This window comes from Salvelinus alpinus, chromosome 10 (assembly GCF_045679555.1).
Source record: "Salvelinus alpinus chromosome 10, SLU_Salpinus.1, whole genome shotgun sequence".
NCBI classification, from domain to species: domain Eukaryota; kingdom Metazoa; phylum Chordata; class Actinopteri; order Salmoniformes; family Salmonidae; genus Salvelinus; species Salvelinus alpinus.
In genome coordinates, this window is record NC_092095.1 from 43,558,736 (window position 1) to 43,573,022 (window position 14,287).

The 14,287-nt window shown below is 45.9% G+C and overlaps 1 protein-coding gene across 6 annotated transcripts in view; it reads left to right on the top strand.

The window, feature by feature from the left end:
• The window catches only part of LOC139532067 (neuropilin-1a-like), a 111,702-nt gene that overhangs the window by 43,297 nt on the left and 54,118 nt on the right, over window positions 1-14,287 (top strand). For all 6 annotated transcript variants that reach the window (XR_011666487.1, XM_071329194.1, XM_071329195.1 and 3 more), the window contains one exon: window positions 10,355-10,582. Coding sequence is in view for 5 of the 6 variants with exons in the window: in XM_071329194.1 (XP_071185295.1) it covers window positions 10,355-10,582 (228 nt within the window). In the remaining variant the exon portion in view is untranslated. The remainder of the gene's footprint in view (window positions 1-10,354; window positions 10,583-14,287) is intronic.

A 14,287-nucleotide genomic window follows, 5' to 3' on the forward strand; every position in this document is an offset into this window, starting at 1 on the left:
GCATGGCGCTAGGGGCAGAGAGAGAGAGAGAGGGAGGAGAGAGATTCAGGGATCGTGCCACTGCCCCATTCTTCCTCTCCTGTCTTCCGCCTTCTCCCTGATGCTGCTCAGTGGGATGGATCTTGAAGAGTGGAGAGAAGAGAACTGGGAAGGAAGGGAGAGAGGAGGTGAGGAGGCCCTCTGCCCTGCCTTACCTATAAGTGAAAAGCTCCATCATCGGCATTTCACCCACCAGAGCCGTTCATCATGTCGCGGTTATGCGGCACTTGTTACGAGGACACCTGTGTCAACACCCAGGAGGGGGGAACGAGGTGAAGAAGGGGGAAGGGGTTTGAGGAGAGGATGGAGGGGAGGGGAGGGAAGGGGGGAGACAGATGCAGGGCCATTGGGCTTTCATCTGATGAGCGCTCTGATGGGCAAAGGTCACATCTGGCACAGCACTCACTGTCTGGCACCCAAGCACGCGCACGCAAGCGCACACACACAAACAGAAACATAGCCAGCCCCCATGGAAACTTAAGACCCAAACTCTCTAAAGGCCACAGGGGGGCACGGGCCCCTCATTCATGCTCTCTCTTATACCTCACGGACAATACAGGGGGGAAATGATGTCATCAGCATGTTGGCATGCTAAATGCCTTGTCAGTGTGTCAGATTGACTGTGTGTGTGTGTGTGTGTGTGTGTGTGTGTGTGTGTGTGTGTGTGTGTGTGTGTGTGTGTGTGTGTGTGTGTGTGTGTGTGTGTGTGTGTGTGTGTGTGTGTGTGTGTGTGTGTGTGTTTCCATGGGGGCTGGCTATGTTTCTGTTTGTGTGCGTGCGCTTGCGTGCGCGTGCTTGGGTGCCAGACAGTCAGTGAGTGTGTGTGTGTGTGTGTGTGTGTGTGTGTGTGTGTGTGTGTGTGTGTGTGTGTGTGTGTGTGTGTGTGTGTGTGTGTGTGTGTGTGTGTGTGTGTGTGTGTGTGTGTGTGTGTGTGTGTGTGTGTGCTTTTGTATAAATTAATGACACACACCCCCAGCTGTGGCTTCAGGTTAATATTTGATTATGTGTCCAGAGAGTTACCGGTAATTCTCCACTGCCCATTAACCCTTCCATCAGCCTAGCTACAGGGAACCCTTCCATCAGCCTAGCTAGTTACTAGACAAACTGGGCTAACTATCAAATAGACTGAAACATGGAATATAAACTATAGGTATTTGCTCAGCAGTCTTAGAACAACACATCAGGACATTAAGTCCCCAGTCCCTAATAACACTGACCACGGAGGGGGAAAGGATGGAGAGGGATGGTGTGTGAGAGAGAGAGAGAGAGAGAGAGAGAGGGGGGGGGGAGTCACTCAATGATTAACAACACAGTCTTAAAGCAGCAGTCTGCTTTCACCATCTAAAGAAACGTTTTGAAATGTTAAATAGAAAAACCTAGCTTAATCAATATAGGGGGTGCTGTTTCAACATTAGCATTTATCGTCTCCAAATTAAACTGCCTCATACTCAATTCTTGCTCGTACAATATGCATATTATAGTTATTATTGGATAGAAAACACTCTCTAGTTTCTATAGCCGTTTGAATTATGTCTCTGAGTGAAACAGAACCCATTCTACAGCACTTTTCCTGATATGGAGTGAGATTTCATACATTTTGGCCTCTGGTCCCAGGTCAGTTTTAAAGTCCCTGTAAATCCTATGAGGATACAAACACTGCCCATGCCTTCCTCTAGATGTCAGTAAGAGGTGACAATTTGAATGGAGTCGATTGCGCAATCAGGGCCAGTATAAAACAGAAAAGACCGGATGTACCGTTCTTTTCCCGCTGCGCCTCACGCAAGATGGACGTCGGACTCTCTCTCTTTCCAAGCGTTGGTTTAGCCACTTATATATCGCCGGTCATGTTTTTACTCGTTATAGGTGTTAAAAACATAAGGTAGTTAATGAAAAAAATGGTGGACAAAGAAAAATGGTGTCTTTTGCTAACGTGGTTAGCTAATAGATTTACATATTGTGTCTTCCCTGTAAAACATTTTAAAAATCAGAAATGATTGCTGGATTCACAAGAAGTGGATCTTTCATCTGGTATCTTGGACTTGTGATTGAATGATATTTAGATGCTACTATTTACTTTTGACGCTATGCTAGCTATGCTATTCAGCTTTTTTACTGGTGGGGGGTGGGGGGTGCTCCCGGATCCGGGTTTCTGACTCGTTAGAAGTTAAGGAAAAAGTAATCAGGGGAAAAGTATGTTGAAAGGGGCCCCAAATTGGCTGTTAAAAGATTTCGAGATTAGATTATGTAAAATATATATTTAACAAGCTGTGACTTTGTCCTGTTAAATAAACTCTCATAACTCTACATGAGAGAGGGAGTTACATTTGTTTACCCCCTCACCCATGGGAGATATGGCGCAACATACACAAGTGTGAAAGATGCCAGCTAGAAGCCATTATGGAGGCTTGTAAATGTCAAAGAGAGCACTTAGAGCCTGTTTTTAAAGACTCCCTCTGTCCCAAATGGCACCCTATTCCCTACGCAGTGCACTACTTTTGACCAGAGCCCTATGGGTCCTGGTCAAAAGTAGTGCACTATATAAGGAGTAGGGTGCCAATTGGGGGCATACACCTGTGTTTTTAAGGCTGCAGCTTGTCTCAATCCCGTCATAAATTCTATAGTTTAAAGCTGCAATATGTAACTTTTTGGCGACCCGATCAAAAGTCTAACAAGCGGTAGATCTATTCTATGTGCACTATTTCTATGCTGCCCGTTCTTAAATTCGTTTTTTGTATCTTTTACTTTCAGTTTTGTAAACCGGCTTCAAACAGCTGAAAATGCAATATTTTTGGCTATGGAAAATATATTTCACAGCAGTTTAAATGGTACAGTGATTCTCTACACAATGACTGCTTTTTTTGTCACATAAACGGAAATGTAAACTGAAATAAACGTGCGTGTGCGTGCGTGTGTGTGGTGGCAGTTGGCCATGGCGTGAGAGGAGTGGTTGGTGATTGGATGCGTTCTACTGAGCTTCGCTCTGAGAAATGTATTTGTTTCTCGGGGAGAAGCTCTGGCGTGTTTACAGGCCCTTTGCAACTTTGCCATTTCAATTCTCTCCCTCTTGTCTGGTGAAAATACCTCTACGGCTCGGCTTTCGGCGGCGATGCGATTCACAAACGTAACAAAAACAACAGCAGTAGTAAAACTAGAAAGAGACAGATGGGGTTGTGAGTTAGCGTGTGGTTAGCAATGCCACATTATTTGCCTCTTGAAGCTGGTCACACCACAGTAAATAGTCAGATTGTAGCGCATAAACACCATGCACGCAACACAAAGCATCGTGGGTAGAGAGGTAGCTAGCGACGAGGGCCTGAGGGGCTTCTGTGGACCAAAGCCCTTTGGAGACGGAGATAATAGAAGATTGAAAAAAAATTATCTATTGGCCGAATATCTCTTCAGGGGAGAGACTGGACCTTTTCCTTATTCGGTTCTGATCTCTTTTCTCTGTGCCCATTATCTTTTTAAAGACACCCACACAAAGGCACACAATGGCCACCAGTTTGCCCTTGCCTGTCCCTTTTTTCTCTGTGGCTGAATGAAACTAGAAAAGGGAGGGAGCCGGGATGGAGGTTGGTGGTGATAACATGTAATTATGGTACACAGAGAGAACATAGGCGAGACAGACATGCTCTCTTGTTACCCACGAGGCTAGCACTTTATCTTTCCTACTCACTTTGACTAGATTTTGATCCTGCTCTGAGATAGCCCTGCAGTTCTACCGAGCGGCTTGCGCTGTCCTCTCCTTACCTAGGCATTGGGAACAAAGTTATACAGTGTGAAAGGATTTTAAAATTGTCTGAATTGATTTTCTTTTGGCCCAATTCTGCACTTGTCAAACACCATATGCGATAACAGTGTCAGACAGCAGCAACCAAATGGAAAGCTCCTCTCAGACAGAGCTACAGTCTTTCTTTGACTTGTACACCCACTATGAACTCTGCAGCAGACTGTAGTCCTGTGCACTGAAAGGCTGTGGGAGTCTTCTTTCCATGGAATGGCCACTTGTTTAGGCCTCTCTACTTTACCACACACACACACACACAAACACACACGGGTGTCTTATCAGACATCTTCAACTTGTCCCTGTCCCAGGCTGTAGTCCCCACCTGCGTCAAGGAGACCACCATCATCACAGTGCCCAAGAAAAACAAGGTGACATGCCCAAATGACTATTGCCCTGTCCCACTCTCACCGGTTATCATGATGTGCTTTGAAAGGCTGGTCATGGCCCACATCAAGGCCAGGTGCACTAGACCCACTCCAATTTGCCTACCACTCCAACAGATCCACGGAAGATGCCATTCCCATCGGTATTCAAAAGATGAAAGGTGTGTCATCAGCCCTCTCCTCTACTCCCTATCCACGCATGACTGCGTGGCTTTGCACGAAACCTAATCCATCATCAAGTTTACTGACGACACTGCGGTTGTCGGCCTGATAACTGACAGGACAGTTATAACTGACAGGACAGTGCCAGGACAACAACCTCTCCCTCAACGTCAGAAAAACAAAGGAGTTGATTTTTGACTTCAAGCAGGTGGTGAAGACGGCCCACTACATCACTGGGACTGTGCTCCCATCCAGAAAATCTAGTCAAAATGGTGCCCGGGGAAGGCCCGCAGTAACATCAAGGACCCCACATACCCCAGCCATGAGCTGTTCAAGTCTGTATGTAGTGAGCAGCCTCTCTGTGTTAGTGATGGCTGTTTAACAGTCTGATGGCCTTGAGATAGAAGCTGTTTTTCAGTCTCTCGGTCCAAGCTTTGCTGCACCTGTACTGACCTCGCCTTGTGGATGTTAATCGGGTGAACAGGTAGTGGCTCGGGTGGTTGTTGTCCTTGATGATCTTTTTGGCCTTCCTGTGACATCGGGTGCTGTAGGTGTCCTGGAGGGCAGTTAGTTTGCCCCCGGTGATGCGTTATGCATCCTCTGGAGAGCCTTGCGATTGTGGACGGTGCAGTTGCCATACTAGGCAGTGATACAGCTCGACAGGAGGCTCTCAATTGTGCATCTGTAAAGTTTGTGAGGGTTTTCAGTGACAAGTCAAATTTCTTAAGCCTCCTTAAGCCGTCTGTGTGGGTGGACCATTTCAGTTTGTCCGTGATTTGTACGCCGAGTAACTTAAAACTTTCCACCTTCTCCACTGCTGTCCTGTCGATGTGGATAGGGGGGTGCTCCCTCTGCTGTTTCCTGAAGTCCACGATCATCTCCTTTATTTTGTTGAAGTTGAGTGAGAGGTTGTTTTCCTGACACCACACTCCGAGTTCCCTCACCTTCTCGCTGTAGGCCGTCTCGTCATTGTTGGTAATCAAGCCTACTACTGTTGTGTCGTCTGCAAACTTGATGATTGAGATGGAGGCGTGCATGGCCACGCAGTCATGGGTGAATAGGGAGTACAGGAGGGGGCTGAGCATGCACACTTGTGGGGCCCCAGTGTTGAGGATCAGCAAAGTAGAGATGTTATTTCTTACCTTCACCACCTGGGGGCGGCCCGTCAGGAAGTCCTGGACCAAATTCACAGGGTGGGTTTGAGACCCAGGGCCTCAAGCTTATTGATGAGCTTGGAGGGTACAATGGAGTCCAATGCTGAGCTATAGTCAATGAACAGCAGTCTTACATAGGCATTCCTCTTGTCCAAATGGGATCGTGCAGTGTGATGGCGATTGCATCGTCTGTGGCCATCAGACAAGCCATCAGACTGCTGAACACTTGAACTGGACTGACCACCTGCGCTGACTCTCTGCACCTTAGAACACATGCATTCACTCAACCACACACCCATACAGACATACTCTCATCCACACACACACACACACACACACACACACACACACACACACACACACACACACACACACACACACACACACACACACACACACACACACACACACACAAATATATATATATATATATATATATATTGATGATACACCACATCACAACTGCTGCTACCAGACTCTTGTTATTATTGCTAAATACTGCACAATTTAAACACTTGCCCCCGAATCCCCCCTTCCCCAAAAAGTGCAAATATTGGACTATAAATTTGCCTTGCTATATAATATTATGCAAAAATATTTATTTTATTTTTCTCAGCCATTTACTTTATCTTCGCATTCTTATCTGTTATTATTTATTTATTTTATTATTTCTTATCGGAACTTGAACTTGAAACATACACACAAGCAGATACAGACACACACACCTGTCTGCCCCTGAACCTCCCTCTTTTCCCAAACTCAGTCATCCCTGGGATTAGTCTGTGGAGGCCCACAGAGTTCTGGACGACCACATCCCTGGCCCTGATATTTTAGAAAAGTCTTTCTGGTCTACGGTTTTTCAAACAGGAAAAAGGAGGAAAACTGCAGAATGAATGGACAGACCCGCTGTTTTGGAATCGGTAGCTTTCAGAGCAGCACTAAATATCAACTTGCCTCACAGTCCAACTGAACTGGTGTTCCTGCCTTTCCTTTCTCTCTCTCCCCCCCCCTTTTCCCTTCAAAAAAGAAAAGAAATAAGCCACTTTCCTTTCCAAAGTGTGTCAGACAGGCTGAAGTGGTCCTGAATTAGAGGCCCAGCGAGATGCCTGCAGATGACTAAATGACAGGGGAAAAACAGTTAGCCACATTCACTCAAGCTGCATGGGCTTTTACACTGGTACACTAAGCTCTATGCCTCCATCAAGCTTGCCATAGATGTCTGGTTGATGGCTCTCCCACAATTTCTGCCTCAATTGGCCTCTGCCCATGGAAAGGATGGTTTTCTGAATAACGTGGACATAACATTATCCGCTGCTCATTTCCACCCACTAATGGTCATAGTTCATCAAAAAATAACTAAGATACATTCAATAGGACAATTGACTCTGAATTGAATGTCTGAGACTCACTGTTTTATGTTCTCTGTCTCTTGAGCTGAAGTATAGTACATCTTTGTTATGCATTTTTGGGTATTTTTCTTGCCACGGTTCACATATTGTTAAATCATACTCATCTGGCCATGATGCAGTGTAAAGTGATGAATGTGTGAAATCTGCTCAGTTCCCTAATCAGCTGAAAGCCTCTTCTCCAGGGAGCCATGAGTAAATGTTTTGACTTGCTGGTATAAAACATAAAACGGGTGTGAGTGTGTGCATGCTTGTGTGTATGTGTGTGTATGCAGCCCCCCTTGCCTCAACTTTGAGGATGTAATTTTCTCTAAGCACTTCTCATATGTCACACAGATGCGTAATGACATGGCTGGGGAGGGGGGGGGGGGCATGTTTATTCAGTCCCGTGCTGGTGATTGAGGCCCTTCACTGATGTTTACAATCACTCTGGCCAGATGTTACAGCAGCAGCAACAGATTCAACACACACACACACAGAGAAGAATAAAGAAGTGCGAAGTCAAGGACTGACAAAGAATAAGACAGTCAGAGAGAGAGAGAAAGACAGCGTGTATTGTGTATCAGCAGCCCATTGAATGAATGACAACAGATTCAAGGTGGTCTCCCTCTCAGGGCCATAAAGCACTGTCTTAAAGCGCCAGCTGGATCACAGAGCTTCTCCATCACAAACCATCACAAAGCACAAAGGAACAGGCAAACAAACAAACCATAAAACAAGACACTCAAAAGTATCACCTTCTTTCGTCTCTTTCTCTCTCTCCTCTTTCTTCATTTCTCTTCCTCTCTCTTTATTTCTCTCTACTCTTTCTTCCTCTCCCAACTGGGCATGCATTCAAATCAAATCAAATTTTATTAGTCACATGCGCCGAATACAACATGTGTAGACCTTACAGTGAAATGCTTACTTACAAGCCCCTAACCGACAGTGCAGTTTTAAAAAATATGGATAAGAATAAGAGATAAAAGTAACAAGTAATTAAAGAGCAGCAGTAAAAAATAACAATATATACAGGGGGGTGCCGGTACAGAGTCAATGTGCGGGGGCACCGGTTAGTTGAGGTAGTATGTACATGTAGGTAGAGTTAATTAAAGTGACTGACTATGCATAGATGACAACAGAGAGTGGCAGTGGTGAGGGGAGGGGGGGGGGGGGGGCAATGCAAATAGTCTGGGTTGCCATTTGACTAGATGTTCAGGAGTCTTATGGCTTGTGGATAGAAGCTGTTTAGAAGCCTCTTGGACCTAGACTTGGTGCTCCGGTATGACCTGCCGTGTGGTAGCAGGGAGAACAGGCTATTGCTAGGGTGGCTGGAGTCTTTGACAATTTTTAGGGCCTTCCTCTGACACCGCCTGGTATAGAGGTCCTGGATGTCAGGAAGCTTGGCCCCAGTGATGGACTGGGGAGTTGGCACTACAGTCTGTAGTGCCTTGCGGTCGGAGGTCGAGCAGTTGCCATACCAAGCAGTGATGCAACCAGTCAGGATGCTCTCAATGGTGCAGTTGTACAACCATTTGAGGATCTGAGGACCCATGCCAAATCTTTTCAGTCTCCTGAGGGGGAATAGGTTTTGTCGTGCCCGCTTCACGACTGTCATGTTGTGCTTGGAACATGTTCGTTTTTTGGTGATGTGGACACCAAGGAACCTGAAGCTCTCAACCTGCTCCACTGCAGCCCCGTCGAAGAGAATCGGGGTGTGCTCAGTCCTCTTTTTCCTGTAGTCCACAATTATCTCCTTTGTCTTGATCACGTTGAGGGAGAGGTTGTTTTCCTGGCATGGCCAGGTCTCTGACCTCCTCCCTGTAGGCTGTCTCGTTGTTTTTGGTGATCAGGCCTACCACTGTTTTGTCATCGGCAAACTTAATGATGTTGTTGGAGTCGTACCTGACTGTACAGTCATGAGTAAACAGGGAGTACAAGAGGGGGCTGAGCACACACCCCTGAGGGGCCCCTGTGTTGAGGATCAGTTTGGCGGATGTGTTTTTACCTACCCTTACCACCTGGTGAGCGACCCGTCAGGAAGTCCAGGATCCAGTTGCAGAGAGAGGTGTTTAGTCCCAGGGTCCTTAGCTTATTGATGAGTTTTTTGGGAATATGGTGTTGAACGCTGAGCTGTAGTCAATGAATAGAATTATCACATAGGTGTTCCTTTTGTCCAGGTGGGAAAGGGCAGTGTGGAGTGTAATAGAGACTACATCATCTGTGGATCTGTTGGGGCGGTATGCAAACTCGAGTGGGATCTAGGGCTTCTGGGATGATGGTGTTGATGTGAGCCATGACCAGCCTTTTAAAGCACTTCATGGCTACAGACGTGAGTGCTACAGGTCGGTAGACATTTAGGCAGGTTACCTTAGTCTTCTTGGGCACAGGCACTATGGTGGTCTGCTTAAAACATGTTGGTATTACAGACTCAGACAGGGAGAGGTTGAAAATGTCAGTGAAGACACTTGCTAGTTGGTCATCGTATGCTCGCAGTACACGTCCTGGTAATCCGTCTGGCCCTGTGGCCTTGTTGACCTGTCTAAAGGTCTTACTCACATAGGCTGCGAAGAGCCTGATCACACAGTCTTCCGGTACAGCTGGTGCATGCCTGTTTCAGTGTTATTTGCCTCGAAGTGAGCATAGAAGTAGTTTAGCTTGTTCGGTAGGCTCGTGTCACTGGGCAGCTCTCGGCTGGGCCTCCCTTTGTAGTCTGTAATGGTTTGCAGGCCCTGCCACATCCGATGAGCATCAGAGCCGGTGTAGTATGACTCGATCTTAGTCCTGTATTGATGCTTTGCCTGTTTGATGGTTCGTCGGAGGGCATAGCGGGATTTCTTATAAGCTTCCTGGTTAGAGTCCCGCTCCTTGAAAGCGGTAGCTCTAGCCTTTAGCTCAGTGAGGATGCTGCCTGTAATCCATGGCTTCTGGTTGGGGTATGTACGTACGGTCACTGTGGGGTGGACGTCATCGATGCACTTATTGATGAAGCCAATGACAGATGTGGTGTACTCCTCAATGCCATTGGAAGAATTCCGGACCATATTCCAGTCTGTGCTAGCAAAACAGTCCTGTAGCTTAGCATCTGCTTCATCTGACCACTTTTTTATTGATCTAGTCACTGGTGCTTCCTGCTTTAAAAGCATGAATCAGGAGGATGGAATTATGGTCAGATTTGCCAAGTGGAGGGCGAGGAAGAGCTTTGTATGCATCTCTGTGTGTGGAGTATAGGTGGTCCAGAGTCGTTGTACATTTTACATGCTGATAGAAATGTGGTAAATGTAATTTCATTGAAATGACGTGGAAACAACATTGATTCAATCAGTGTGTTCCCGGTGGCTCTCCTCCTGTCTCACTTGCAGAAGAGATGTCAATCTCAATGCGACTTCCCTGGTTTAATAAATAAATACATTAGAAATCTCTCTTTTCCTCTCCTCCTCTCAGGTCCGGAATGTTCCAGGAACTTCACATCTAACAATGGGGTAATAAAGTCACCTGGTTTTCCAGAGAAGTATCCTAACAACCTGGACTGCACCTTCATGATCTTTGCCCCCAAGATGTACGAGATCATCCTGGAGTTCGAGAGCTTCGAGCTTGAGCCTGACACCACCCCTCCCACCGGGGTCTTCTGTCGATACGATAGGCTGGAGATCTGGGACGGCTTCCCTGGAGGTGAGTCACAGTCATACATCTAGTCAGAAAGTGCTAGTATCTTTGTTAGCATTCTCAGTATTATACAGTAGGGTAATATTAACACATTTAATATATATTAATAGGGCGATGAATGTGGACAGGACACGTAGCCTAGTTGTCCTAACTCAATGCCAAACATGTCCTAATTCTGATAATATATAATTCCTAATACTCCCTTCCTGAGTTGTGTTTGTGGAGTTGTTTATGTTTGTCAGTTGGGAGGAGGCCATGGTACGTATGTAGACAGGGGTGTTACTCCACCTTACTGTTGATTGATCGGTCAGGAGTGGACTTTTGTGTCCAGAAACAAAATAACCCTTTTGTATGGGTTTGGGTTTTAGCTGTTGTTTCTTCTAGAGCAGGTATTCCCAAACTGGGGTATGCAATGCCGTCGGGGGTACGGCAAATAAAAATGTGATTCAGAGGTTTTTTTCTAGCCTGAGTTGCCTCGTTTCACTGCCAAAAATACAATTAAACCATCTAGTGTTCAGCGAAATAACAACACAATGTCAAATACAGGTAGCCTAGTCAAATAATTAACAACCAATTACATTAACCGTTACTCTCTCGTGGGAAAGACATTTAGAAAGATAACATGACAATTTGAAAAATAAGCCATGGGCGGTTTTTGAGCGAGAATAAAGACGACTTTCGAGTAGTATGACATGTATAAAAGCAACAGATATAATATGAAGGGGCAAGAAGCATCTTATATGGTGAGCTACCGAGTGGCTAGGACAGGCAAGCGCCATACTATTGTGGAGGACTTAATTCTTCCTGCTGCCGTGGATATGGCTGGGACAATGCTGGGGGAAAAGGCCAAAAAAACTATACAGACAATTCCTTCATCAAACAACACTGTTTCACGATGCATCCGTGACATGGCAGGAGATGTTTTGAAACAATTACTGCAATTACAAGCCAGTGAATTATATGCTTTACAGCAGATGTGGCGGGCCTGGCATAGCTCCTGGTATATGTCAGTTATGTTCATGGGGGGTCAATTAAGGAAGACATCCTCTTCTGCAGACCACTGGAAACCAGAACAACATGAGAGGATATTTTTTAAGTACTGGACAGCTTTGTGATATCAAATGGTCTTCTGTGGTCAAGATGTGTTGATATTGTACTGATGGCGCAAAAGCCATGACAGGGAGACAGTGGAGTGGTGAGCAGTTGCTCCCGACGCCACTTGAGTACACTGCAGCGTCCACCGAGAGGCTCTTGCTGCCAAGGGAGTGCCTGACAGCTTGAAAGACGTTTTGGATACTACAGTGAAAATGGTTAACTTTGTTAAAGCAAGGCCCCTGAACTCTCGTGTATTTTCTTCATTATGCAATGATATGGGCAGCGACCATGTAACACTTTAACAACATACAGAAGTGCGCTGGTTATCAAGGGGCAAAGTATTGACACGTTTCTTTGAATTGAGAGACGAGCTTAAGTTTTCTTTACTGACCATAATTTTCACTTGTCTGACCGCTTGCATGATGACGAGTTTCTCACACGACTGCCTATCTGGGTGATGTTTTTTCTTGCCTGAATAATCTGATCTGAATCTAGGATTACAGCGACTCTCCACAACTATATTCAATGTGTGGGACAAAACTGAGGATATGATTAAGAAGTTGGAGCTCTTTTCTGTCTGCATTAACAAGGACAACACACAGGTCTTTCCATCATTGTATGATTTTTTTGGTGTGCAAATGAACTCAAGCTTACAGACAATGTTAAATGTGATATAGTGAAACACCTGAGTGAGCTGTGTGCGCAATTACGCAGGTACTTTACCGAAACGGATGACACAAACAACTGGATTCGTTATCCCTTTCATGCCCTGCTTCTGCAACAAGCGGTTCTGTGAAATTTTATCAGAAGCCACTGCCAGATTTCTAGATTGGGCTGCGCTCAGAGTATCCTGCCTTGGCAAATCGCGCTGTTAAGACACTGATGCCCTTTGCAACCACGTACCTATGTGAGAGTGGATTCTCGGCCCTCACTAGCATGAAAACGAAATACAGGCACAGACTGTGTGTGGAAAATGATTTAAGATTGAGACCCTCTCTAATACAACCCAACATTGCAGAGTTATGTGCATCCTTTCAAGCACACCGTTCTCATTAACCTTTGGTCAGTTATTCACAATTTTTGATGAACAAATAAGGTTTTATATGTAAGATGGCTAAATAAAGAGCAAAATTCTTGATTATTATTATATTATTATTTGTGCCCTGGTCCTATAAGAGCTCTTTGTCACTTCCCATGAGCCAGGTTGTGACAAAAACTCACACTCATTCTTATGTTTAATAAATGTTTCGTATAGTGTGTGTGTGGCAGGCTTACAATGATGGCAACAAAAAACAACATTTGAGAGTACGCTGATCCTGGTGCTAGAGGGGGTACGCAGCTGGAGGTTGAATGTTTGAAGGGGTATGGGACTATAAAAAGTTTGGGAAACACTGTTCTAGAGGTTAAACTGGCTTGTAACAGTGCCAGGCTTGGCTCAGGTATTTCATATAAAAGTGTTGCAAGGTTTTCCATGTAGGTGGGAGGTTTATCATTTCTCTAAAACGAACAGTGTTGATTAAACAAGCTGTGAAGACCTTGAGGGCTCAGTCTTTCACATTATTATCACCTTTATTTTCATCACTCGTGAAAGGCATTCAGAAAACTGACATCTGTGATCAACAATGTAGACTTTTACCATGAGACTAACTCTCTTAGGAACACAAGTTTATGCTGTGTATGAAATTCTGAAACTTTTACTTTACAACACTCTCAGACTAAGGGTTCATGGTACTGTCTAAGAGCATATAATGTTTCATTGAAAACAAAGAGAAGAAATAGCCACCAACAGCAATGTCTCCTCTATTGTCTTTGGGGGGTCTAGAAAATAACAAAATAACACTCTTCTCTCATCCAGAGTAATTGAGTGTGAGAGAGCGGACCTGGAACATGGGAAGGCCATGGGGGAGACAGGGAAGACATAAAGGGAAGGCTGGGGTGTGTCGGGCCCTGTCTGATGAGGGCTGGGCACAGTACCTGTGGTGCCTTTTGGATCAATAGTGCATTAGCACGGAAGGCTGGAGGTACGCTCACCACAGGGGGGCGATGAGGTGGTGAGACAGGGTGAGGTAAGGATGAGGACTCCCATGTAGCGCCTGGGGAGTCACGCCTTCTTCCCCCCCTCTCTCCTTCTCCCTCCTTCGCTCCCTCCTCCCTTTCTCCCCCGTCTCAGGCAGACTGAGATGGGTAGAGAGTGTGGCTGTGGCAACCTCCCCCGCTTCTCTCCTCCCCTTCCTCTCTCTTCCCCCTCCCTCCATCTACCCTCCTCTCGCATCCCCCAGGACCATAGAGACCTCCTGCAGAGACACGGAGTTCACAGCAGAGCCGTTGAGTCATGCAGAAACTCTAGGAGATGGCTAACCCTAACCCTCCTGTGTTATGATGCTGAATCTGAGCCATCAGCCCCACACCCTAGCTAACCCCTCTCTCCCTTTCATCTGTGTTTCTGGTTGTAAGGCCAGGCTGTAAGAGGCATGTCAAAGCGAGGGGATGTGTTTAGAGGGCAGCAGGCTGTCACTTGCCACTGATCACAGGCGTACTAATCATAGATAAGCACCAGGCCTCCAGACCTGCTTAACATCTAGACAGAGGAACACACACACAGGCAGGTAGGCAGAC